Source organism: Salvelinus fontinalis, chromosome 17 (genome assembly GCF_029448725.1).
Source record: "Salvelinus fontinalis isolate EN_2023a chromosome 17, ASM2944872v1, whole genome shotgun sequence".
Taxonomy (NCBI): Eukaryota; Metazoa; Chordata; class Actinopteri; order Salmoniformes; family Salmonidae; genus Salvelinus; species Salvelinus fontinalis.
This window is the reverse complement of record NC_074681.1, coordinates 12,539,282-12,566,995: the sequence shown is the minus strand read 5'-3', so window position 1 is coordinate 12,566,995 and position 27,714 is coordinate 12,539,282. Positions and strand designations below refer to the sequence as shown.

At 39.5% G+C, this 27,714-nt stretch overlaps 3 protein-coding genes across 11 annotated transcripts in view; 1 reads left to right on the top strand and 2 right to left on the bottom strand.

Moving 5' to 3' along the window:
* Positions 1-9,868, top strand: part of LOC129813712 (acid-sensing ion channel 1C-like) — an 86,974-nt gene extending 77,106 nt beyond the window's left edge. For 2 of the 7 annotated variants that reach the window (XM_055866161.1, XM_055866155.1), the window contains exons 8-11: positions 330-409; positions 645-716; positions 3,629-3,681; positions 5,091-8,172. In XM_055866161.1, the coding sequence (XP_055722136.1) occupies positions 330-409; positions 645-716; positions 3,629-3,681; positions 5,091-5,169 (284 nt within the window). In that variant the 3' untranslated portion in view covers positions 5,170-8,172. Of the gene's footprint in view, positions 1-329; positions 410-644; positions 744-3,628; positions 3,682-5,090; positions 8,173-8,431 lie in introns of those variants that run through there. The other 5 variants (XM_055866162.1, XM_055866159.1, XM_055866157.1 and 2 more) reach the window with 4 other exon arrangements.
* A 1,193-nt stretch (positions 9,869-11,061) lies between these two features.
* LOC129813713 (cyclin-dependent kinase 5-like) lies at positions 11,062-18,786 on the bottom strand. The gene is made up of 12 exons (XM_055866163.1): positions 18,600-18,786; positions 18,145-18,233; positions 17,964-18,031; positions 17,718-17,778; positions 17,457-17,513; positions 15,718-15,813; positions 15,478-15,552; positions 15,287-15,383; positions 13,819-13,888; positions 13,577-13,637; positions 13,284-13,364; positions 11,062-12,935 (listed from the first exon to the last, which is right to left on the bottom strand). Exons 1-12 carry the CDS (start codon positions 18,634-18,636, stop codon positions 12,849-12,851), a joined length of 879 nt encoding a protein of 292 aa, XP_055722138.1. The 5' UTR covers positions 18,637-18,786; the 3' UTR covers positions 11,062-12,848.
* Positions 18,787-21,105: 2,319 nt separating this feature from the next.
* Positions 21,106-27,710, bottom strand: abcb8 (ATP-binding cassette, sub-family B (MDR/TAP), member 8). Of its 3 annotated transcripts, none has more exons than XM_055866153.1 (16): positions 27,527-27,710; positions 25,682-26,018; positions 25,397-25,552; positions 25,182-25,276; positions 24,916-25,021; positions 24,500-24,661; positions 24,228-24,313; positions 23,980-24,077; positions 23,783-23,888; positions 23,599-23,632; positions 23,339-23,475; positions 23,145-23,239; positions 22,900-23,033; positions 22,563-22,710; positions 22,096-22,346; positions 21,106-21,869 (listed from the first exon to the last, which is right to left on the bottom strand). In XM_055866153.1, exons 2-16 carry the CDS (start codon positions 25,898-25,900, stop codon positions 21,786-21,788), a joined length of 1,911 nt encoding a protein of 636 aa, XP_055722128.1. In that variant the 5' UTR covers positions 25,901-26,018; positions 27,527-27,710; the 3' UTR covers positions 21,106-21,785. The 3 variants fall into 3 exon arrangements, with proteins under 3 accessions (XP_055722128.1, XP_055722127.1, XP_055722129.1); XM_055866152.1 differs by lacking the exon at positions 27,527-27,710 and adding an exon at positions 26,397-26,618; XM_055866154.1 differs by lacking the exons at positions 21,106-21,869; positions 22,096-22,346; positions 27,527-27,710 and adding an exon at positions 26,397-26,619 and having other exon boundaries at positions 22,564-22,729.
* Between the last annotated feature and the right edge of the window lie 4 nt (positions 27,711-27,714).

Below are 27,714 nucleotides of genomic sequence, written 5' to 3'. Positions count from 1 at the left end.
CGATGCTAATGTATTACACCACAGGATGTTTTTGTGCTGGTCAAGGGCAGGTCTGGAGTGAACCAAGGGCTATATCTGTTCCTGGATCAAAATGTTTTGAATGGGGCATGCTTATTTAAGATTGTGAGGAAAGCACTTTTAAAGAATAACCAGGCATCCTCTACTGACGGAATGAGGTCAATATCCTTCCAGAATACCCGGGCCAGGTCGATTAGAAAGGCCTGCTCGCTGAAGTGTTTTAGGGAGGGTTTGACAGTGATGAGGGGTTATTATCTGTCTGACTGTGGTATTGCTTGATTATGTCTTTTCATCTGTCATCCTCTTTTCAGGTGACATTGGTGGGCAGATGGGTCTGTTCATTGGAGCCAGTGTTTTAACGATACTGGAAATATTTGACTACTTATATGAGGTAAAGTGGAGGCATTCATATTTGTTTAATCACTTAAAAGTATTCTCAAGTAGTAGAGTTGGGGTTATATGTTGAACGTACACAATTCATTCATGATGATGAAGTATTTAAATTGAATCAAAAATACGACAAACCCTTGTCCTAATGATGTTGTCTGTCTATATGGTTTTAAGTGTTTTCAACTGTTTGCACTGTCTGATTTGTTGTGATGTTAACTAGACACTCTTGTATTTAGGTATTTAAGGATAAAGTTTTGGGTTACTTCATGCGCAAGAAACGACCGCAGCGTTGTCCAAGCGACAATCTGGTAATTTGAGTCTCCCACAATGCACTGGTTTGTAGTTCTGCACTGCACTACAAACAAAGTAATGTACTGTAATGTGTCAGAATCTCAAGCCTTTTTCATAACCAATCAATGTGGAACGCAAATCAGTGAGCACTTTTTCTTTAGTTATATACAGTGCCTTCAGAAAGTATTCATACCCCTTGACTTATTCCACATTTTGTTGTTTTATAGCCTGAATTCAAAATGGATTAAATAGATTTTTTTCTCATCCATCTACACACAATATCCCATGATGACAAAGTGAAAACATTTTTTTCAAAATTTTTGCACATTGATTGAAAATAAAATACATAATTATCTCATTTACATACAGTACCAGTAAACATTTTGGGCACACCTACTCATTCAAGGGTTTTAAAAATGTATTATGTGACTTGTTAAGCAAAATTTTACTCCTGAACTTATTTGGGCTTACCATAACAAAGGGGTTGAATACTTATTGACTGAAGACATTTCAGGTTTTCATTTTGTTTTCATTTGTAAAAATTTCTAAAAACATAATTCTACTTTGACATTGTGTGTTGTGTGTAGAACAGTGACAATAACATCTAAATGTAATCTATTTTAAATTTAGGCTGTAAAAAAAAAAAGTGGAACAACTCAAGGGGTGTGAATACTTTCTGAAGGCACTGTGTATGCCCGTAGTCTGGTTCCAAGGTAGTGAAAAAGCCCTGTGTTTCTGTTTCTGCATGAGTCATCTGCATGCACGGTTGCTTCAGTCTTGGAGTTTTTCCCATAAACTGATGTGGTGGAAAAGGTTAGATAAAGATGTCCTGGCTCCACTACTGAGATAACTGCAGCTACATGTGCCACGGAGGTATTTCTCCTACTGATATTTTTGTAAAACCTATAAACCAAATAATAAATAGAAAAACTCTAAGACTGAATGAACAGGAAGTCTTTAAAATACACTTCTGTTGTTACTTGGCTTTCAGCTCTTTTTGCATTATGTGTGAAATAGAAAGTCCAGTTGGATACAGCCTACAGATTTGGACATGTTGACACTTGGATACAGTTTGACTTACAGTATCCTAAAAAAAGCAGTTTAAAATGTATATTGTAATTCATACAGTTTAAAAGCTCTATTGTAATTTAAACAGTCAAAAAGGTATATAGTAATTTAAACAGTTGAAAAGGCAAGAGATGTTTGACAATTAATATCATAGATATGGTTCTGTATTTGTATTTGTTTGTTCAAATGGAAATAACAGGTTTATTCAGAGCATTCTACTTGGCAAAGAGGAGAGAGAAGTAAACAATTTCAACTGGATGTACCCTATGAGAGATCCGCTCCAGGCATCGAATAGTTTCTTTAGTATCACATTGTGTCAGCACTATCTCTCTCAGCTTGATACTGGTAGAACCCATCATATCTGAACAGCTAAATCTGGACACATGGAGAGAAACACTTCTCCCAAACCTGTTTTCATGCCTGTTGCCTTACCTGTTTCTTAGTGAATCAACAATACTATGCATGCCAGTCTCTCTTGGCTAAGAGTTAAGGAAATACACTTCATCACTTATTGTTTTAATAAGAAACATGAATGTGTTGGAAATTCTTTTTTTTTTGCATAGTCAACTTACACACAGCACTGATACACACACTTACCCCACCAGACCCCACTAGGGGTCTTTTCACAGTCCCCAGGTCCAGTACAAATTCAAGGAAACATACAGTATTATACAGAGTCATGATTGCATGGAACTCCCTTCCATCTCATATAGCACAAAGGACTATCAAACCTGGTTTTAAACAAGTAAAATAAAGAAACACCTCACGGCACAAAGCCTCTCCCCCGTGTGACCTACTTTTTATGTATATGTACTGACATGTATGTGGAACTGATAGATGCACACACATACTACATGCAAATATTTTAAATATATGCAAATTGTAAAGTATGTTGTCTGTAATGTATTTTTCGTTGTGTGTCGGAGCCCAGTAAGACTAGCTGTCGCCACTGGTGTCGGCTAATGGGGATCCTAGTAAAATCAAAACAGAGTAGAGTAGAAAAAAGACCTTTGTGGCATCACAACAGTTTTTCCTCAAGCTTCAGCATTATAGATGCTTTTCATCAGCAGGAACCAACAATGTTATGTAACATACCCTGACTAGAGGCACATACTGCAACATGAAACAAGGACATGGAGCTTTAGGTGGATGTAATGCTGTTTTACTATAACATTGTTTCTCCACCCATGTCATGTAATCATCCATTATTGGAGGCTTTCTTTGCATTGAAACATAATGATAAGCCATCTTTAATAGCTTTAACTGTCATGTTCCCCAATCCTCTTCTCCTTTTCTTCCAACTCCATTCACCTCCCCTCCTCTCTCACCACCCAATGAATCAATCTAGATGAGATCAAGACAAGTGCTATATGAAAACAGTAAAATAAGTAATGCACATGAATGTTAAACATAGTGGTATGATAGTTCTAAGACTACTGACTTTACATAGTACATTAGATGGCATGTAAGAAGAATGGTGCCAATAGCAACCCTTTCATATCAAGATACAGTATATTAGTGATTTCTATTCATTTCAATGAATGTCTACAATTTTTGAAACATTACTAAAAACATGCATGGGCAGAGACTAAGAATGGTCTCTTGCTTTCTCAAATGTCTCTGATTTTGAGACTTTCATTGAAATTAAATGGTTGAATGGAGGTAGCTCTCTGTGACATGTATGTATTGGTGTGCAGCATTCTTCTCTGTACCTAATCAATTACACAGGGCTGTAGCCTAGCCATTGTGCACAGACAGACTTGCTTGGTGGGGCCACTTGTTTACTTACTTATCAGCTCTGCATTGTATTTTAATTTCATTTCAGTCACCCTCATCTTTCTTTTCATCATGTCTATTCCAGGAGTTTCCAGAGAACCCAACCAGCCCTGGTGTCACGCCTAATCATGCCCCCAGGTAGCAAACCCCATTGATAATAGATCCTCCCACCCATACTGTCCTTCTTTTTCAGACATTCTGGGAACCATTTCATACATCATTTCCATTCTGGTTAATGAGGTGATGGTTCACCTAAAGCTGGTTTGGTGGGTGATTTTGTAGAGATGTTGGTTCACCTAAAGCTGATTTGGTGGGTGATTTTGTAGAGATGTTGGTTCACCTAAAGCTGGTTTGGTGGGTGATTTTGTAGAGATGTTGGTTCACCTGAAGCTGGTTTGGTGGGTGATTTTGCAGAGATGTAAAACATACTAGTAGTGATCACTTTATACATTTGTTTTTCCAACATTGGGTTAGGTCAATCTTCCTAAATTCAATATAATGTATTTTCTGTGGAGACTATTCTGAAATCAATGACTCTTAATGCTGTAAATAGGTTTGCTGTGTGGATTTTTCATTCTGAGATTATTATCGGTTTATTCTAAACAATGAATTGTTTGGATTCTCCATCTGTTAAGACAATTTGGGACTCGGCTATAAGAAAATTAGATTCTTTCTTATTGTTTTCACTGAATAATAAAGATGCTTTCCTTCCCTTAGGATAAATTGCAGTTTCCTGAGAAAAATATAAATGTGTATACATACATAATTTGTTGTAGATGGCACAACAAAAGCTGATCCGCAGGGGATCATCTACATATTGCTTCCCTGCAGCACCAAGGTCCATTTAAGGGGACCATTTTACTGGAACCTGTGTTCAATAACATCACTAGATGCATTCCTTTGTGATGCTATCACAGGTCTGCATGCAATGCAGTTTGCATCAAATTAAATGGTTCTTTGTCTGCTGAAATAGCTATCTACATCTACAGTATGGCTAATGCTTCTTTTGAACCCACATATCAGCAATATATTAACTGAAACAACCGCAGTTGCACTAAACGTATGCAGACATCATGTGGATGTTGATGAACATGTAGTAATCAAGATGCTAACATAGAGACAAGGACTAAAAAACTATTTTGTTTTCTCTTTCCCTTCTTCATCCATACCATACCCCTCTTCTCTTTCTTCTCTCTACCCATACCCTGAAACATAACTGACCTACTTTAAATGTTCCCTACACTACCAATTTAATGTTCACCCATTTGTATTGTATTATTTTGTCAATGTGTGTACTATGCGTTCAACCCTCTCCCTCTGTCTGATGCATCAATGATGGTTAACGTCATGTTATCTACATCTATTCTGTTTCCACTTGGTTCTGGTTATGTTAAATTGTCCCACTTTTTTCCTATTTATGTCACATCCCCTCCTATTTTTACTGTGACCTGTGTGCCTCTCGATCTCCTCTTCTCCTCCCTCCCTCATCACCCCTCCCTTAATACGGTTGAACTCCTCTTCCCTCCCTCCCTTCCCTTGTCTTACAGAGCACCTGTGACACCCTCCGGAGTCACTCGGACAGTCTCGGATTCACGCCGAACATGTTACCTCGTCACCCGACTCTAGGCAACTTTGAGGAGTTTGCTTGTTGACGACATAAAGCTGGGTGGGGGGAAGGGGAGGGTGGCACGTGGGATCTTCGGGGTTTGACAGAAAACTGTGAAATAACTTATGTATTATTACAAACATGGTTAGTGTAGAGTAGTAGGATCTAGCGATTGCCTGAATAGAAATAGAACACTATCATAAGAATAAAACCATTTCCAAAGCAGAACTCAGGTGACGGACATATCAAGGCGTCGACGACACTATTTATTTGATGTTCCATTCATGTTGCATTCTATTAAACAGGGTGACATTAGTGTGTTTGAATTGGTTTTAATCAGCCTAGTAATGTATAAGCCTAGAAATGTGTAAGACTAGTAATGTATAAGACTAGTAATGTAGATGGAAAGGACTTCAGAGTGGTCTCAGTTCATGTCAACTTATTTATAACATTGTAATATACTCAACAAAAATACAAACACAACATGCAACAATTTCAAAGATTTTCCTGAGTTACAGTTCATAGGAAATCAGTCAATTGAAATATATGAATTAGGCCCTAATCTATGGATATCACATGACTGGGAATACAGATATGCACTTGTTGATCACAGATACCTTTAAAAAAAAGTTGGGGTGTGGATTAGGAAACCAGTCAGTATCTGGTGTGAACACCATTTGCCTCATGCAGCGCTAAACATTTCCTTCGCGTAGAGTTGATCAGGCTGTTGATTGTGGCCTGTGAAATGTTGTCCCACTCCTCTTTAATGGCTGTGTGAAGTTGGTGGGAACTGGAAGGCGCTTTCGTACACGTCAATCCAGAGCATCCCAAACATACTCAATGGGTAACATGTCTAGTGAGTATACATGCCATGGATGAACTGGGAAATGTTCAGCTTCCAGGAACTGTGTACAGATCCTTGCAACATGGGGCCGTGCATTACCATGCTGAAACATGAGTTGATGGTGGTGGATGAATGGCACTACAATGGGCCTCAGGATCTTGTCACTGTATCTCTGTGCATTCAAATTGCCATTGTGCTCGTTGTCCATATGCCTGCCCATACCATAACCCCACCACCACCATGGGGCACTCTGCTCACAACGTTATCATCAGAAAACAGCTCACCCACACAACGCCATACACGTGGTCTGCGGTTGTGAGGCTGGTTGGATTCTAGCCAAATTCTCTAAAACGACGCTTATGGTAGAGAAATGAACATTCAGTTCTCTGGCAACAGCTCTGGTGAACATTCCAACAGTCAGTATGCCAATTGTATGCTCCCTCAAAACTTGAGACATCTGTGGCATTGTGTTGTGTGTCAAAACTGCACATCTTACAGTGGCCTTTTATTGTCCCCAGCAGAAGGTGCACCTGTGTAATGACCATACTGTTTAGTCAGATAACTGATATGCTACACCTGTCAGGGGGATGGATTATCTTGGCAAAAGAGAAACGCTCACTAACAGGGATATAAAAAAATTTGTGCACACAATTTGAGGGAAATAAGCTTTTTGCGTATGGAACATTTCTTGGATCTTTTATTTCAGCTCATGAAACTTGGGACCAACACTTTACATGATGCATCCATATTTTTGTTCAGTGTAGCAGTCAATTTTGATGTGCTGAATATCAAATTGAGAGGCTAGCCATGGTTAGCATGTGTAGCATCAGCATAGCCAGGTCCATTCATTAGTAGAATCAAGAGGGTTTTTAAAGACATATTCAGGTTACCACTCTTTCATTTATAACTAATTGAGAGTAAGATAATGCAGATTTCAGTGATGCCCACTCAACTATGATCACAATGCTCAAAGGAGAACAGCAGAACTAACTTGAAACCCCCAGTAATAGACAGTTCGCAGTAATTATGTTGCCTTCGTACTCAAGTGATTCTGTTCAGAGATTGATCCTATCACTGATTTGAAACTATAAACCATCAAGTAATGAAAGCCTCTTGCGTTAGGTCCCCAGGAAGAGAAACTATTGCAAGATTATTGAATGCAATTCTTTGTTTACAAGTTACATATTGTAAAAAAAAAGTTTTTATGTTTTCACATATGAACAATCACAACTTTTCCATAAGATTTGGGGAAAATAGGAACATTTCCCATTGTTATATATAGTGCTCCACATGCATTTCATCTGTGTACTGCTGAAAAAATGTACATCAATGACAACATTTTCTTCTGTCGTGGTTTCCCATTTTTTTCTGGGAATAGAGTTGTCGTACTGACCGTACTGTCACTGGAAAAGGACACTCTTCACAGGAGTCTGCTGTAACTCAGCCCCCACTCTAATCACCACTTTCAATAGAATAGACAAACAAGCAAGACGATCCACCCAAACTTAAAGTTAGTTTATGTGGGTGTTGTTCAAATGGTTTTGTTCCATGACCATGGCTTTTAACTGCTACATAAACACTCATTAGCACACGTCCCCTGTGATAGTAAACTATTCTCTATTGGGAACTAGTGGAGTACAAACATTGTCAAGGTGGTATTCTGAATATTGATTGAAATGTGTAAATACCAGATCAAAATGCCATTAAGAAATTCAATCTCGCTCATGTGTTGATATGTTTATAGTATGTAAAAAATAAATAAAAAAGACTAAAAAATGTATCCATTACTGCTGTTGCACCATAAGGGAATTGGAGGACAAGGGAGCTGCAGACTTGCCATATGAGCACACGATGGCCTACCCCAAGAGTTGTCCATTAGTTTGTGTTGTTATCCAAGTGGACCTCAAGTGTCTTCCAGTTTGTATTTAATTTTAGGACCGGACACAGAGTAGAATTTGTAAGATTCCAGAGACAGTTTATTACAGTGCTTCAAAAACATACATGTCCCAGGTTCCCTACTTTATTCAGTACAGTTGGTTTAAAACACTGAAATGCATTGTATAATTGCATTGTTATATACTATTGTTATTGGAATTCCAGTACATGTAATACGACTCAAATAACAGTCAGTTTGTGATGTGTAAATTATCAAATATAATAAACTATATATTTAACCATCTTCCTATGTACATACCTTTTTTGTAAATCTTTTGTGTCTATTTTCTCTCATGCTACTGTTCATGTTGATCATTGCATTAATTACCTAACAAAATAGTTTTTTTATCTATGTGAAATTAGTTCTAGTCATATTCAACTTTGTTATGTGGTCATTTTAGAGAAAAGAAACCAGAACACTTCAAAGGGACATCTGTAGCTTTACCTTTTTGCCTATGTCTAATTCTAGAAGTTATATTTCTATGCTTTTGTCTGTTTATTAGATGACTGTTGATGAGAAGCACAAAGACCTTGAGATCAGCCTTGGTTCCTGAGCCAATTACCTCCCTCTCTGATCAAGACTGGCTACCTTATTGGCACGTCTTATATCCAACTATGTATCCTGGGATAAGCCTTGTCTTGGGTGAGACTAGAACCAAGCCAAACATCACTCAGTAAGGGTCTCTTCTTTGAAGTTGTAAACTTTAAGATATGGTTTATCAGTGTTTTGTTATGAGCAATAAATGCATTGGCCCAAAAATAATGTAATTGTGAAATCAATGCATTTAACACAGTTTATTTTCAAGTCTGGTCACACAGCTCCCCTACTAATGGAATTTGTGGATTTGGCATAAAGGAATACATTTTTGTCCTGGGTTACCACAACTGATGATGTGACATTGTCTTGGTGTTAACTGTGTGTCCCATTGTGGTCTGGTCAATGTGGAGGTTAGTTATAAAACTCACCACCAATGGTTTATCACCTGTCCTTCCTATAAAAAAAACACAGTAAGCACTTAACAGAAATCAGAATACATTGCAACTATTTGCTTATGCTTTGTAAGCATCAATCTAATTTACATTAAATTCATTAGAAATCAGATTGAAAGTAAAACAGTTGGCAAATTTAAGGGGTTAAAGTTTTATGAATACTTTGTACTACGTGCCGTACTGTGTCCCATACTAGAATCCTTATCTACCCCTGCCTTAATGCCAATCAAATAATAGCAGAGCAGAAGCAACGCAATAGTCAGTAGTCTGAAACAGAATATGGACATAGTCCTGTCATATTTGAATAATACCTCAATACTGGTTGTGCTTATTGATTCAAGTCTTTTAATGGGTATTTTATAGCATAATAAATTACAGCCAAGTAGATGACAGTGTTGTATATTTATGTCAACTAATAGTCTAAAGACCTTCATTCTTGCAGCTTAATTATGTGTATTGTTATTACACCTCTTTTCCTACTTGCATGACCATTGTGTACTCCTCCTTGTGTATAATCAGCCAACATGTTACTTTACTATTTTGTTGGGAACCAGATTAATATTAATCTGGTTAATATCCATGTTGTGTGGTAGGCTACTGTTCAATCTTTAGAATGAAAAAATATTAATGAAAACTAGGCTTAGGGCTGTGCAATATTCAGTGATCATGAAGTATTGAACATGGGGCTGAGAAGCCGGGATATGTTATCTGACAACAACAAAAAAATATTGTACGTACAGTATGTGGCCACTGGCTTGTAAGGAATGTTATACTTCTGTAAGACTGGATCTTACAGAGAGTAGATTATAGTATGTCTCGCTCTGTTGGAGGCCTACAGACAGCTGTGGAACTGAACTAGGATCAACTGGCACTATGTACTGTATGTATATGATATTTCCACCATGTGATTGATCGTAAATATCCATTAAATAATGAATACCCTCTCCTAACCAAGTGTAACATTCTCAATCTTACGTCAAACATCACGTGCAGAATTATCTGGAAATTTAATCAGCATTGTTTGGTCTTCTATGCGTCATCATTCATGTAATTACATGTAGATCATGTAACACCATCTTTATCTACCCTTATACAATCAATCAATCAAATGTATTTATAAAGCCCTTCTTACATCAGCTGATGTCACAAAGTGCTGTACAGAAACCCAGCCTAAAACCCCAAACAGCAAGCAATGCAGGTGTAGAAGCACGGTGGCTAGGAAAGACTCGCTAGAAAGGCCAGAACCTAGGAAGAAACCTAGAGGAACCAGGCTATGAGGGGTGGCCAGTCCTCTTCTGGCTGTGCCGGGTGGAGATTATAAAAGAACATGGCCAAGATGTTTAAATGTTCATAGATGACCAGCAGGGTCAATTAATAATAATCACAGTGGTTGTCGAGGGTGCAACAGGTCAGCACCACAGGAGTAAATGTCAGTTGACTTTTCATAGCCGATCATTCAGAGTATCTCTACCGCTCCTACTGTCTATAGAGAGTTGAAAACAGTAGGTCTGGGACAGGTAGCACATCCGGTGAACAGGTCAGGGTTCCATAGACGCAGGCAGAACAGTTGAAACTGGAGCAGCATCACGACCAGGTGGACTGGGGACAGCAAGGATTCATCAGGCCAGGTAGTCCTGAGGCATGGTCCTAGGGCTCAGGTCCTCTGAGAGAAAGAGAGAGAATTAGAGAGCATTCTTAAATTCACACAGGACACCAGATAAGACAGGAGAAATACTCCAGATGTAACAGACTGACCCTAGCCCCACGACACAAACTACTGCATCATAAATACTGGAGGCTGAGACAGGAGGGGTCAGGAGACACATATGACATGACATATCAATCCATGATATGGCTTCCTTCAACTATTTGAACCATTTGTGTAACTGAGGTATTCTATTTGGCAATATTTGGTGCATAAAGTTACTTTAAAATCCTGGGTCATGGACCACGGTAACATCTTAACGGAAACTCTCTCACGCCGGCTGGTGCATAGAGCAGAAAGTTGGAACAAAAGCTCCCGACTTCTGGCGGTCGTTGGCCATCTTTTCCACCATGCCCCTGCTCTGAAATTGACAGAACTTTGTCTTGATTTTACGGAAAAGGAAATCATTTTCCAACAACAAAAGCAGAAAAAATAAAATATTTTGAGTCCACTTTATTAAATACTGAACCATTGTGTTATAAAATGTACACAAAAAGACCACTGCTGACAGCAATTGTCTAAATACTTGACCCAAGTTCTACAATAAAACAATGAACATAATGATAAAAGTGCAAAGTCCCCTCTTCTTTCAAAATAGAAATGAGTCATATTTAAATTAATAATCTACAGCAGTCTTGTCTAAAAACATAAGCACTGGAATTGCTTGTCTTTACAGATGTAGAATCTTAATTTTATCACCCTGTTGCAGGAAATTTCCTGCACGGCAGGAAATGCAAACTTGTAGTGTATTTGAGGCTTAAAAGGCTTCTAAAGTTTGTAATTTTCACTTTAAAATGTCAGACTTGATTTGCACCATCTAAAAATGTATCAAAATCTACAAAAATGTCTAATTATAATCCACACAATAATTCACATTTCCTGCAGTGAGAAACTGGTCAAATTAAGATCCAACATATCTGCATGTGATAATGGAATCGTATCTCAACTCAGATGCAAACATCAATGTACTATATAAAGAGCTGTAAAAATGCCATGGATCTAAGTGTCACAATTTTCATTATTTGAATAAGAAGAGCATATACAACTCCTGAAAGTAATTTGTTTGGTAGAAAAAAGGACTAAATGCACACATAAGCAGACATTCAATTATGAATAAATACATGCATTCTGCTTATCATCTGACACCAAAATACATATTTTCCCTATCCATGCAAACCAATGTTTTGGTAGATTACTTATAATTGTGGCTTTCGTGGGATAAGTAGTGACTATCTGGAGTAAAATAACACTGAAAAACATGCTAGTTCCTTTTCAAAATTAAGTTACCCATCTGAGTGAACACAGCCAAAGTGGTGCAAAACAATCGTAATGTGGTAATACAGGTATCAGTGGATTTCCTCCTCTCTTCCCTTTCTCTTAGCTATAAGAGATTAGGTCAATTATGAAATATTGTACAAAGTTACAAAAATGTAACTATAAAATAAAAGCAATGACTCAAGTTCGTATGGTCCACTGTCCATAATAAATATCAGTTGGCCCCAGCTTCGACAATACCGACTTTCAGTGTTCAACTTTACTTGATAGAGTGGATGAGATCTAAACTATTAAAAAAGCAACTGACATTTTCAAAGTGCACAAAAAAACTCAAACACAAAAAGCTAAACAGCAAGCCTGAGAAGTAACTGATAAATATGCCTCCCCTCCATTTTACAATCTCTTATTGTAAGTGGAATATTGTTATAACTATGATGAAGAACAAGGAAAATATGCAAGTCTGTCTCCAATCTTATTATGACCTATTAATGCAATATTGACAAGTTTACAGCAGTAGCACATTAAAACTATTTGAACAATGTATTCAAATACCTCAATTTTTGCCAGTACTTTATGCAGCACGCAACTTCAATTGTTCAATTCTCTTACTCTGCTGCGCAGCTATTGGCTCAGAAGGATTCACAGTTTCTCTGGGTCCAGATTTGTTATTCGCTACATGTTATATGTTTCCATATCAGTGCACTTCACAGACAAAAAGCAGACAGGTTTGCTAACAAAATCTAAAATATTGCAGAGCCCACAAGGACTTGATTCCATTAGGAGGCACAACAGGATGAACTGAAGGGAAGTGTCTAAGTTAAAACAGGTGATGCTGAAGGATGAGCCTTGTAGGGAGTCGAGATAGACAGATCCTGTTGAGAAGATGGGAGTGAAAGAGGATTGATTCCGATGGAGGAGGTTCAGTTGAGTGACGTGTTTGGGCACCTCATCTACGGTAGGCAGAAATCAGCAAAGTAAGGGTGCTGTAATGCCTCCTCTGCAGAGATCCTCTGAACAGGATTACACTTCAACAGATTCTAAAAGAGAGAACAAAAAGAATGCAAGTCAGATGTGTGTTGTTTGTAAGGCAACATTTCTTAAGTATTCAAGTGACATTTGGGGAAAGCTTTGCACTGACTCCACCTAATGACAACGTGATATTCCTGTCTAAGCTGTCTGCCAGGTACACTATACACAACCAGTTTGTTGTAACTCACAGTGTGGGTTTGCTCATTTGTATTTGTGAAACATGAATTCAGAGCATTACAGTGAAGGACATTGCATTGTAAGTTTATGTTAACGTCAAGGAATGATATAGCATGATAATACATTGTATACTGATTAATATATTGGTCATGTGGGGGGAGGGTGGGGGCAATACTAACCTGCAGGAGATCCCGTCCTGTGCTACTGAGTTTGGGGACAACATTCACCAGTGAGGTCGTAGCTGGATACATGGGGTACGGCTGTAGGTAAAAACAACAAGAGAAAATGGATGTATAGTAAACAGACAGCAGCGCAGAAAATATTTGTCCATCTCTTATGGATGAATCTGATCTACAAACGTCAATTACTCTCATACCATGGAAATCATATATTCCTATTTTCCTGAAGGCAGTAGAAAACATGAGTTTCTGTATGATCATCAGTAATTGACAACATCAGTGGGATAGCCTACCTTGTAGTCTGGAAGCTTTGTCATTGTCTGCCACTGTTCTTCAGTTGGTGTACCCAACAATGTGCCACAGCATTAAGGAAAGACTTTCACCAGTAAACAGGACTGGTCAAGTTTAGTCATTGCAATAGATTCATCTCAACAAAGTGGACCAACTTTAGTTCCTGTGTCTTTGTTTCTACATTCCGTACAACACAGACAGTATACTGAACCTGGTTACCATCTATACAGCTCTGAAAGGATATCGGAAGATCCTCTTCAGCTGGTCGTCAACGTCATTACCCGGAAACAGGGGCCTTCCAGCGTTTGCCAACTCTAAATGAAAAAAAGCTAAAGTTATAGAAGATCAACAAAAGGTAGAGGCCCTAACTTATGTACTTACTTTATTATCCCCATGGTAAAATTTTGTTGCGGTGTCATGTACACATTTAAAGTGGCGTTTAAATACAAAACAAAATTGACAATACAACTTTCATAACAGTTACATACCAATAAAAAAAATGTTTTCAAAGACTAGCCTGCTGGCTATACTGAGTCGATAGGAACATTAAACCCAAGCTATTTAGGAGGGATATCACCCTGGCACAAATTATTGTCTAGTTCTGTTTTTCCTGCTGAGGGGTGCCCTATACCTGCGCCCAGAGGGGAGTAGTTCCAAGTCCGGGTACAGGGGGTGGTTTGGGTCTAAAATGATTGTGAGCCTTGCGGAGGGCCCTGACCGTAACGATCTCATCCAGGACTGTCTGTTTGACTCCAAGTACTTTGCTTGCTTCGGTGAAAATCCTTCTCAACATATTTCTCTGGCTGACAGTGTCATTGCCTAACCAACAAATATTTAAAAAAGTTAAAATACTCTCAATGAAAGATTTTTTTAAACGGAGTCAGTTTAGTACAGACTATATTAAAAGATCCCAGCTTTTTGAGAAAATACAGTCTCTGTTGGCTTTTTTTGTAGATCAGGTCTGTACATTTACTCCACTGAAGTTTATTGTCCAAGAGGACACCCAGGTATTTGTATTCCACTACAATCTCTATATTCTGACCTCTGACAGATGTTGCAGAGGTAGGTGTTGTACACTTCCTGAAGTCTATGCACATCTCTTTGGTCTTGTTGGTATTGAGGATCAAGTGTGATTCCTCACATCACTCTACAAAGTCATCTAGGACTGGGAGATGATGTTCCTCGTCATCATGCAACAGGCTGATCAAGGCAGTGTCATCAGCGAACTTAACGAGGTGTCTGTCAGGATGGGAATTAGTACAACTATTAGTGTACAATATGAACAGGAGTGGGGACAAAACACATCCCGAGGAGAGCCTGTGTTGTTATTGCGTATGTCCGACACTTGGGGACCTATTTTGACTCGCTATGAGTGTTGGCTCAGGAAGTCCAACAGCCACAAAACCAGTCCCCCCATCTAAGGAGCAGTCCTTAATGAGTCCCTGTGCCAGAATGTAGGGCTGGATTGTGTTGAAGGCAAAAGAAAAGTCAACAAACAAAACCCTAACATGGGATTTGGCACCCTCTAGATGTCTATAGACCATGTTAAGGAGGGTAAGAATGGCATCATCAACACCTCTGCTGGGCTGATAGGCAAAATTAAATGGGTCGAGAAGCTTCTGGGTGACGCTGAGAATATAGCACAGGTAAGTAGAGTGTACAATCATCCCCTTGAACTTGCTATGCAATTTTGACCTTAAGGTTATACATACCTGCAAATATGCATCCAGCAGACCACATGTCAATAGAGGTAGAATAAAGCTTAGCACCGAAGAGCACATCTGGGGGCCTATACCACAATGTCACAACCTAAAGAGAAAGAGAGAAGCTTGAATGTCACCAGTAATTTAGGCATTCATTTTCTTTGCTCGTATCCAAATTAATACAATAATTGTCATATCACCTCTGCTGAGTAACATCTCACTGGGATTCCAAAGGCTCGAGCCAAGCCAAAGTCAGCCAGCTTCAATTCCCCATTCTAAAAGGAGCAAATCATTTCACATTGTAGACTATGGAAAAGGTAAATGATTTTCTCACTAACTAAGCAAGATCATGTCTGTTTAAGTTAAGACACTTACAGCACAGTGTGTCCTCTAACTTTCTAGAACTTAACCAGTCAAAGCCCAACATTCCACTGACTTACCCTATTGATGAGGAGGTTCTGTGGCTTCAGGTCTCTGTGGAGAACATTCCGACTGTGGCAGAAGGCAAGCCCCTTCAACAGCTGGTACATGAACGACTGCACATACAGAAAGTAGGGGAAGACTGAGTTAAGCACAGAGATACAGAAAGACAACAAGGCAGTAATACTTCATTCTCATTATTAATGAGAGAGGACATTGGTGGTACTCTTCGGAGTTATACGATAATTTGTGTCACACAGTGGAGGCTCCTCAGAGGAGGAAGGGGAGGACCATCCTCAGTGAATTTTATAAAAATAAAAAGGTTTAAACATTTAAAAAGTTATAATTTTTAGATAAAACTAAACTAAATATAACCACGTCAACAAATACTTTATTAAAACACACTATTTGGAAAGACGGTCTATAGTAGCCTTCAACAGAACACTGTAGGATAGCACAATGGGGTAGCCGGAGGACAGCTAGCTTATGTCCTCCTCTGGGTACATTGACTTGACAAAACCTAGGAAGCTAATGGTTCTCACCTCCTTCCATAGACTTACAGTAATTATGACAACTTTCAGACAATGTCCTACAGCCTATCAGAGCTCTTGCAGCATTTTATTTTTTATTTCACCTTTATTTAACCAGGTAGGCTAGTTGAGAACAAGGTCTCATTTACAACTGCAACCTGGCCAAGATAAAGCAAAGCAGTGCGACACAAACAACAACATAGAGTTACACATGGAATAAACAAACGTACAGTCAATAGCATGATCTGACATGTTGTCCACCCAATCAAAGGATGAGATAATTAATCTAGTACTGAAAGCTACAGTATAAAATGTGGTTAGTAGTTGACTCAAAGAAAGAGGAAGACAATATTTGAACAGTTTTGAACAAATTAATTTCTTCCAAAATGAAGGAGAAGCAAGTCTTTTTTTTCACTTCAGTTTCACTTACTTAGCTAGCAAATGCAGCTAGCTAGACATTGAAACACCCTGCTCAAACAGAGGGATGCTATGTTAGCTAGCTGGCTATGACTTTCCAACACAGCACTGGAACGCTTCCAAGTCATGGTAAGATTTTGGTATTACTAATTTATTGCCACCGGGGCCCACCCGTGTAACTGCTTACTGACTGTACACTAACGTTACTGCATGATTGTAGCGGGTTTACTAACACGTTAGTTCTATTAGCTACACTGACTATGACATTACTGCAAGTAAAACTAAATGCATGCTCTTCAACCGATCACTACTCTGCACGGTTCTGACTTAGAATATGTGGACAACTACAAATACCTAGGTGTCTGGTTAGACTGTAAACTCTCCTTCCAGACTCACATTAAGCATCTCCAATCCAAAATGAAATCTAGAATCGGCTTCCTATTCCGCAACAAAGCATCCTTCACTCATGCTGCCAAACATACCCTCGTAAAACGGACTATCCTACCGATCCTTGACTTCGCCGATGTCATTATAAAATAGCCTCCAACACTCTACTCAACAAATTGGATGCAGTCTATCACAGTGCCACCCGTTTTGTCACCAAAGCCCCATATACTACCCACCACTGCGACCTGTACGCTCTCGTTGGCTGGCCCTCGCTTCATACCCGTCGCCAAACCCACTGGCTCCAGGTCATCTACAAGTCGCTGCTAGGTAAAGCCCCGCCTCCAGCTCACTGGTCACCATAGCAGCACGCGATCCAGCAGGTATATCTCACTGGTCACCCCCTTATTTGAATCTCAATGACTCACCTTGACAGTTTCTGGATCTAGGTCTCCATTGCAGCTGTCAAAGTATTTCTTTAGATCCTGTGGTTGTAAGAGTCAAGTTAAATCACTGCACCCCAGCAAAAAGAAAATCAGACATCAAATCAAACAAGTGACTCACTGCGGAGAAAAACCTTATCTTGTGGGCACTTCTACTGTAAATTGGTTTTGGTAAATTGTCATAGCTAAAGCAACAAACTCCTCTTCATACAAAAACGGCATTCACATACATCTGGCAGCACTCACCTGATCACAAAATTCAAACACCAATGTTAACTTCTTGTCACTGTGCAGAACATCATGCAATCTAGGAAAAGCAAAATTAAATGTGAATTAAACTCTTTGCATAGCTAAATATTTAATATAATGCTAGAAATTACACTGTTGAAAAGTAAATTTACTAGTCACTTAAGTTCTGATTCGGGAAGATGTATGGCATACATAGCTAATTTAGGCATTTTCAGAATTTGACAAATTTCACATCAGACATACCTCACAATGTTTTTATGCTTCAGTTCTTTCAGGAGGCAAATTTCTCGCAGGGCAGAACTTGGGACCCCCTACAAGAAACCAGCAAGCAAATTGAGCCGTCAACAAATATTCCATAACCTCAGCAAACTAACCAGGTGACTAGCTTTAGCATAGCTATATTTGTAGTCCCAATAATTCCTACCTCATCGTCGTCATCCAATCTCACTCTTTTTAAAGCCACGATTTCATGCGTTTCTCTATTTTTTGCTTTGAAAACAGTTCCATATGTGCCTGCAGAAAGAAATCACAACATTTACTAGATGGCTAGCTAGCTTGGCTGAATGGGTTGTTAACTAGCAATGTAGCTAAACAAGCTAACTTGCCCATTAATGGAATAAAGACAAGCTAGCTAGCTCAAGTTAACTAGCTAACTAACTTTAAATTAACTAACTAAAATTTCATTGTGGCTTAATCTTGCTGCTAGGTAGTAAAGACATTGTCAAATTAGCTACATATTATCAAACGTGTGTAACATATCAATGTCAATGACTTGTCATTCAAAATCGCTAGCTGGCTAACGTTAGCGATCTAGCAATGCTAACAGATAACAACATTATTAGATAACAGAGATTATCTGGGAAAGAAAGACACACTTACCCTCTCCAATCTTCTCAAGTTTTTCATACTTCTGCATATTTTGTCAATAAAGCTAGCCTTTAGCCTTTAGCTAGCTAACAGTAGTGAAATGCAGCCCCGGTGGAAATGTTGTTAACGAACGTTCGCTAGCCAGCTGTTATTCATAGCTACAATGTTGCTCCTACACCGGCATCGAAAGCGGTCAAATTATGAACTGCAACATGGGTGTGAAACATCATTCATGTGGATAATGAACCCTGTAATCACTGTCAATCTTAGAAATATTTACAAAAAAATGTAACATCTCTAATGTTACCTTCTAAAGAAATCCTCAGACAGAGGTCCAATTAGACAGCCTGTAGGCTACAATCTTGTTAAATATGTTAATAGTTTAGCTAGAACCACCATCTTCACACAGTATAATCTATTTTACTTGTTTACATTGCCAAAGTAAGTGAAATAGATCATAAACAAAAGTGAAATAAACAATCAAAAATTAACAGTAGACATTACACTCACAAGTTTCAAAGGAATAGGCACATTTAAAATGTCATATTATGACTATGTACATAGTTAAAATGATGTGCAAATAGTTAAAGTACAAAAGGGAAAATAAATATAAATATGGGTTATATTTACAATGCTGTTTGTTCTCCACTGGTTGCCTTTTTCTTGTGGCAATAGGTCACACATCTTGCTGCTGTTATGGCACACTGTGCAATTTCACTCAATAGATATGGGAGTTTATCAAAATTGAATTTGTTTTGGTATTCTTTGTGGGTCTGTGTAATCAGAGGGAAATATGTGTCTCTAATATGGTCATACATTTGTCAGGAGGTTAGGAAGGGCAGCTCAGTTTCTACCTAATTTTTTGGGTTGTGTGCATATAGCTTGTTTTCATCAACGCCACAGGCCTTTTTGGGGTGGAGGGTTTGTATTTGGTCCTGCAGTTCATTCAATGTAATTGGAGAATCCAGTGGGTTCTGGTAGTCTTTAATAGCTGATTCTAAGATTTGTAATTGATCATGTATATGTTTTTGCTGTTTGTTCTTTGTTATAGAGCCAAAAATATTGGAGAAGTGGTTTATCCATACATCTCCATTTTGGATAGATAACTCTTTGTGTTGTTTGTTTAGTGTGTTTACATTTTCCCAGAAGTGGTTAGATTCCTTCCATCTATAGCATTCCTTAATATTGTGCAGTTCCTTTGGCTGACATGATTGAGTATTGCTCTGTTCAAATAGACTGTGATTTTGCTTTGATCTGATACGGGTGTTAGCGGACTGACTGTGAACGCTCTGAGAGACTATGGGTTGAGGTCAGTGATAAAGTAATCTAAAGTACTACTGCGAAGGGATGAGCTGTAGGTGTACCTATCATAGGAGTCTCCTCGAAGCCTACCATTGACTATGTACAGACCCAGCGTGCGACAGAGCTGCAGGAGTTGTGACATGTTTTTATTGGTTGTTTTGTCATGGTTGTGTTAGGGGGGCATATTTGGGAGGGAATACTGTCACCTCCAAGTAGGTGTTTGTCCCGTTGTGTGTTGAGAGTGTCAGGTTCTTGTCCAGTTCTGGCATTTAAGTCGCCACAGACTAGTACATGTCCCTGGGCCTGGAAATGGTTGATCTCCTTCTCTAGGATGGAGAAGCTGTCATCGTTAAAGTATGGGGATTCTATTGGGGGGATATACAGCGCATTTGGAAAGTATTCAGAACCCTTAGCTTTTTCCACATTTTGTTACATTACAGCTTCATTAAAAAAATAATCCTTTCCAATCTACACACAATACCCCATAATGACAAAGTGAAAACCGATTTTTTGAATATGTATTAAAAATAAATAAATGTATTTACATAAGTATTCAGACCCTTCGCTATGAGACTTGAAATTGAGCTCAGGTCTCTTGGAGTTTGCCAAAAGGCACCTAAAGGACTCTGACCATGAGAAACAAGATTTTCTGGTCTAATTAAACCTAGATTGAACTCTTTGGCTTAAATGCAAAGCGTCACGCCTGGAGGAAACCTGGCACCATCCCTACGGTGAAGCATGGTGGTGGCAGCATCATGCTGTGGGGATGTTTTTCAGCGTAAGGGACTGGGAGACTAGTCAGGATCGCTGGAAAGATGAACGGAACCAAGTACAGAGAGATCCTTGATGAAAACCTGCCCCAGAGCGCTCAGGACCTCAGACTGGGATGAAGGTTCACCTTCCAACAGGACAACGACGCTAAGCACACAGCCAAGACAACACAGGAGTGGCTTCAGGACAAGTCTCTGAATGTCCTTGAGTGGCCCAGCAAGAGCCCGGACTTGAACCCGATCTAACATCTCTGGACAGACCTGAAAATAGCTGTGCAGCGACGCTCCCCATCTAACCTGACAGCGCTTGAGAGGATTTGCAGAGAAGAATGAGAGAAACTCCCCAAATACAGGTGTGCCAAGCTTGTAGCATCACACCCAAGAAGACTTGAGGCTGTAATCGCTGCCAAAGGTGCTTCAACAAAGTACTGAGTAAAGGGTCTGAATACTTATGTAAATGGTTTATTTCCGTTTTTTTTTTAATACATACGCATGTAAAAATCTGTTTTCACTTTGTCATTATGGGGTATTGTGTGTGGATGAGGGAAAACATATTTTATCCATTTTAGAAGTAGGCTGTAAGGTAACAAAATGTGGAAAAAGTTAAGGGGTCTGAATACTTTCTGAATGCACTGTAGGTAGCACACAAGGACATTTTTCTGTTTCTAGCCAGATGTATAATGTTCCTGTTTTGACTAATTTAATAGAGTGGTTAGGTCTGCTCTGTACCAAATTAGCATTCTCTCTCTCACTGAAAACAGATGATGAATAGAATTTAATGATTAAAAGTTTTGCAAAATGTTCAGACACAGGACAGGGCCAAGTAACCCTGCTAAAACCACATTCACATCCTGTACAGTTAGTATTCTCTTCCTATAAACAACACATGATAAACACTTGCAATTTCAGCAGCCTTACTTGGGCCACAATAAAATATAATCCAGTTGGTCCACCCATACATTTGGCTTGTAAAAAATGGAATTTGACATTGGACCATTAAACTAAATCAACTTTACACCAACATAAAACAAGTGATAATACCTATGCATCTTTTTCATTTCTTATGAAAAGGCTGTCCCTAGTTCATGATATAGGCCTACAGTTCTGTGCCATATCAAAGTAGTGTTCACTTCTCTCCCCCTGATCTCTGCCTGCGTATCAGGTCAGCATACAGCCCTCCTTTGCTCAGCAATTCCGTGTGAGTTCCAGCCTAGGAAGAGACAAGACAATAACTATACAACCAAGCTTTTGTAGTTAAATTGTCATACATCATTACACGTGTTGTGATGCTCTTTAAAAAACTTTGCGATTATTATTACTTTAATGACAAGAAAACGTCATTGGGAAAAGTGTCCAATATCTGGGGAAAAAACACCAATGGGACAGAGGACAATAGACATCCCTCTCTTCCTTCAGTGCTTTAGCCGCTCCCTCACCTCTATGATGCGTCCGTTGCTCATGACACAGATGAGGTCTGCCCTCTGGATGGTGCTGAGTCTGTGGGCGATGATGAGCACAGTGCGTCCTGTGGTGGCCCGGTCCAGAGCCTCTTGCACCACCCGCTCTGACTCTGCGTCCAGTGCACTGGTGGCCTCGTCCAGGACCAGAATGCTGGGGTTCTTGATCAGGGCGCGGGCAATGGCAATACGCTGCTTCTGTCCCCCTGACATAGTCACTCCTCGCTCACCTGTGTGTCCACAGAGGTACAATATTCAGTAAAAGCACTTATTGTAATGCAATTAGTACTACTTATGTTAAAAAGTATTTAAGTACATTTGATTTGAATATGTGTGTCTGGGATTTATTAGAGTGGTATAGACTAGTAATAAATTAGAAGATGTTAGAACTGGGCCATTCACAAAAAAAATATATGCTTTTTTCTCAAATATGTGTTGTCACTTACCAACCACAGTGTTGTATCCATCTGGAAAACCTGTGATAAAGCGGTGGGCGTTGGCCTGCTTGGCAGCATTGATGACCTCAGCATCAGTGGCCTCCGGCTTTCCAAAGCGAATGTTCTCCATCACGGAGGAGCCAAACAGCACAGGCTCCTACACGCAGGGGTGGGTTCTGAATTGTTAATAACAAAGTAACATTGCTATCACTGTTATTATGGCAAAAATCACACAAGAAAGCTGTTTCTTACGGGGGACAATAACCAAATCTGAAGCAGTTCTGAAAGAAAATCCTAGAACATCCTTATGCACTAGAAAACAGAATGATTATTCTAGAACATTTACCTGATTGATAAATCCAATGACTTGTCCTCTGAGCCAGGATGGGTCCAGTGTCCGGATATCCAGGCCATCCAACATGATCACACCACTGCTGGGGTCATAAAAACGCTCCAACAAGGAGGCCACTGTGGACTTCCCTGCAGTGCAGGAGAACCATAACTGACTCATCATTGTCATAAAAATTTCATTATGTTTATGTAATCAGACTAATTGAGAACTTGTATCCATGGGAACGCACGGAACATTACCTCCTCCGGACTCTCCAACGATTGCGACAGTCTTACAGGGGGGGATGATGAGGTTGAAGTTCTTTAGGATCTGTTGGCCAGGTCTCGTTGGGTAACTGTGGAAAAACAAATTTTAAAAATGTCACTTACTGATATATATCATGTGTGTGTGTGTGTGTCTCTTTGTTCATTTTGTCTTTCTGATGTGGTCATGCCTGAAAGTAATGTTCATGAAGTCCACCCGTCCTGCAAGAGATTTGTAAGGAATGCGGCCTCCACCCGAAAGTGGAATGGTTGGCTCCAAAGACAGGTACTCGAAAACACGGGCCCCAGAGCTGAGGCCTCTGACCATCTGCAAAACATGGTAGGTTCTCATTTCTTATTGCCATATCAACTGATCACCTTGTGAAACCTGAAACTCTACATTGATAGCAATGTATTTCTGACTTCTTCTATACGTCAAGTCTTTACTCACTTGGCCAAACAGGATAGAGATGCTGGCCAAAGACCTAAGAAAAATAACAGAAGGAAAGGTCAAATCCAATTTGTTATTCACCTCACGTTCATTGAACACTTCCATTTGATAATGCAAGCATTTGGCATGTTACAGTGTGAGAGATTAGCTTAAGTGTTATCTTTGCTAACAACAAGTATTTTACCTCTGCACCGTCTGTGAAGCCACCAGGAAAGACATGAGGTCACCTGGAGACATTTCATCACCTGCCATCAATGACCCACCAGCAAAGATGGTGCCTAAAACAATGCCTGCAAGAAAAGGAACCATGTAACAGATAAGCAATGGCATACTTAAATAAATAGCAAGTTAGATCCACTATTCATGATAAAAGGAACTCACAGTTCAGGACGATATTTGACATTCCTTGGAAAACAGCTATCCCTGAGCCTAGAGATTCATTCATCTCACATGATTTGTCCACTTCCCAGGCATATAACCTGCAAAACACAGACAAATAGTTACATTCTTTCACACAATCCCTCTAATAAGGGGTGAAATTAGGAATGCTTTGAAAGACAATTGTGTCTTTATTATAGGGCAGGTCTGATAATATTGTCTGATCTGGACTATAATAGACTGTCACTCACTGCATCTCTCGCTCCTCCATGGCGAAGGCTTTCACTGTCCTCACATTGCCAAGGGCCTCGTCTGCCACCCCTGTTGCTTTCGACACCTACACACCCACAATACGATACTGTATATCAGTCTAAACACAGACAGACACCAATGCTCAGCACATTCTCCATGCTGTAGTTCTGATAAACTCAGTAGAATGCTTTCTCAGTTGACACTTTTATCTATTTCTCTAATGTGTTTTAGATAGTGAATGAGTCAGAGTCAGAATGGGTGATGATGTCACCTGTTCCTGAGCCAATCGGGACAGCCTGCGAAGGAATGAGCCAATCAGAGCTCCTGCCCCCACCAGACAGGGAAGTATCACCACTGTCATACCAGTGAGTTTAGGGGAGATGACATAGAGGGACACGAAACAGCCAACCGTCTGTGTTACACTCCGCAGGCCCTGTAGATATGAGTAATTGAGGCAATGGCATTAGATTTCGATCTTGTGAACTGTCTTTAGATGGGAGCAACAGCTAATGAATAAATTATACTGAAAAGTTATGGCAATATGTAATAGGGAAGTGCATAGGGGACCACAATGGAAATAAGCTTTATTGTGTTTTTATCCTAGATAATTTTGAATGTTAGTTGTCTCCGGCTGGAGCAGCCTACTACTTTTAATTATCCAATAAATTCATATGTACACAGCCATACCTGAGAGACGACCAGTTTGAAGGAAGACTTGAACTCCTGAATATCAGCAGTCAAACGGTTCAACAGCATGCCAGTTTTGTTGGAATCAAAGAAGGCTACATCTTGCCTGAAACAAAAATGTAAAGTCTTGTGTTAGCAAGAGTAAAAGTTGGACAGTGGATAGAAGGTCTAGTGACATCTAGTCAGTCACTCTACTCTCTGTCTTGGAACTGGTCTATTCTACCTATGGTTGCTTTCAATATATATTACTGCAACTGGGTGTATACCTGAGTAAAGATTGGAAAAGAGTCTTTCTCATGTCTGCTGCTACTCGCTCCCCTACCCTGGAAAGCAGGATGATGTAACCAGTCGTGAGTAGACCCTGAAGCCAGGAAAGAGATTTCATGACCATATTGTTTTTCTATGTATTCCACAGAAATAGATTTTTCAATCTACATTTAAATTAAATCATTGACAATTACTTTTTTGACAAACAACTTACTTGGAGACCATACAATCCCAGCAACTTCAGAGCAGGTCCCCTCATCTCTCTCATGTAATTCCCAGTATGTTCTCTCATGTAGCGTGCCACTATGTTCACCAGATCGCCCAACATCAGGGGAATTTGAATATTCAAGATGGCAGCACCAAAAGCAAGCTGGGAAAAAAACATGATTGGTCTGAAATCACTCAGCATTCCAATACAATTAAAACACCACTGGAATTTAGCCAACATGTTACTGTCTAAACAGTAGATTGTCCAGTAGTGTTAAGTTATGTTGCTCACCACGACAGCACCAAGAAGGGCAAAAAGCTGGGGTTTGACAAACTCCCACAGGATATGCCAGTCAAACTCAGGCTCAGTTTCTTTGGCTTGAAGCGCTAGTAGAACATTGTTATTCACATCTCCCTGGCAATATGCTACACTGCCAAGTAGTCGAGCAGAGATGGTGAGAACCACTGGCCCCAAGATGTACTTCAGGGCCCCCCCTGGTGGTCTTGACATCCAGCAGGCAGATTGGCGGACTGCTGCTTGAGCCAGACCCCAGATACGCCCAGCAGCATTACTTGGCTGTCCAGAGGAGTTGCCTGCATTGGCCAATTGTGTTGTGTATAGCCGTGATCTGAAACAAAAACAAAACAAACAAACAATATAACAAGCTGTACTGTTTGTAGTGTGATCTATATTATACAAGTTTGAGAGACATGGACAACATGAGCTTAACAAATAATAATAACTATGTGGTGGAATTTTCACTCTATATATTGTTAAAATGGTGACAAAAAAGTTACAAAAAGCATATGACACTTCTGGATGGTCCATTCCATTAACACCACTTTAATGAACAGTGAACAACACTATTTACAACTTTGTGACAGAGCTGAACTAATATTGTTTTCATAAGGAATCATATTAGCTAGTGCAAAGTCTAAGGTCTGTAACTATAGTAGCTGTCTGATCAGCTGACTACCGGCATTAGCCAACTAGAACGTTGTCCTACCGTGGCTGTCTCCATAAATCTTGTGTTCTATTCAAATGCGAGTAGAGGGGGCGCAACGGTGCAGTTGTGCTGACTCTATTACAAAGTAAGTGAAACATATTTAGACGTTTTCACGGAAATCTAACAAAATTCTAAGAATCTGAGCGCTTAGCTCAGAAGGGTACAAGGAACAACATGCAGGCTGCCATGTTGACACTATCCCAGAATGCATCTCATTGGCACAGTAAATTGGATCATGTTTAACGTCAATAACAAAACAAGCATTTTGATCGCTAAAAACAATGTTAAAAGTCTACAACATGAATCTTTATTCATTATCATTGGCAAAGATTATCTCTGTCATTGTGAAATTTAAAAAAAGACATTCGTCTCGCGGAAGTGACGATCGTTAAAATTAAGTGACGTCAAATTGTGTTTTGTTGACATATGTTTGTGAAAGACAACAGTGGAAGCCCACGAATGATCTCTAGCTATTTAGCTGGCCAGCTACTGTTAGTTAGGTTGTTATCAACCCTTAATAGCTATTAGTTAAATATATAATATTGGCTCGACAAATAACGTTGAAGTCCAGGCCACTTGAATTTAAACTTCTGCGAATGGACCGTGAAGGGAACAATAACGTTAATAGTAGTACATCAAGGCAAGGATAAACGAGTATCGTTAACTGACTGGCAAGCAAGAACATAAGCTGATCGAGGTAAGAACAGTTAGCTACCTTGCTAGATAGTTAGCTACTTGGTAGTTTGTTGCTTCCTTTGTTGGTGTTAGGTAACGTTAACCATTCAACGTCACATTGTAATGCTACGTATCTAACTAACGTTAACGAGCATAATAGCTACAGTAGCAAGCTGTCCCCAGCTGTCTGATTTCGCTTTAGCGAATGTTAGCTAGCTAACGTTAGTTATCTGTAAAATGACTGGTTGGTTGTTGACAACAAGTAACCAACATAACACAATATTTAGTAAATCTAACTAACGTTAGGTATGTAACGTTATGCCTATTTCTGTTAGCTAGCCAACGTTACCTGTCACACTGTCGTGAACACGACTGCTAGCTAACGTTGGCAAGAATGGCAAGAATGCATAGAAAACCAAATAGACCAGATATTTTAAATCTAACGTTACACTTACTTGGTTATCTAACCCTCCAGTTGAATGTTGTTGATAGCTCATCTTGCTGTGAACTGTCTCACACAGCTGACATCATCTATGTAGTGTGTGTTCACTGTGTCTGACACTCGTCGTTGATGAATGCTGCTCCTTTCAATCCACACCACAATAACACTGTGTGTGTTCCCAACTTGCCTATTGGAGGAGGT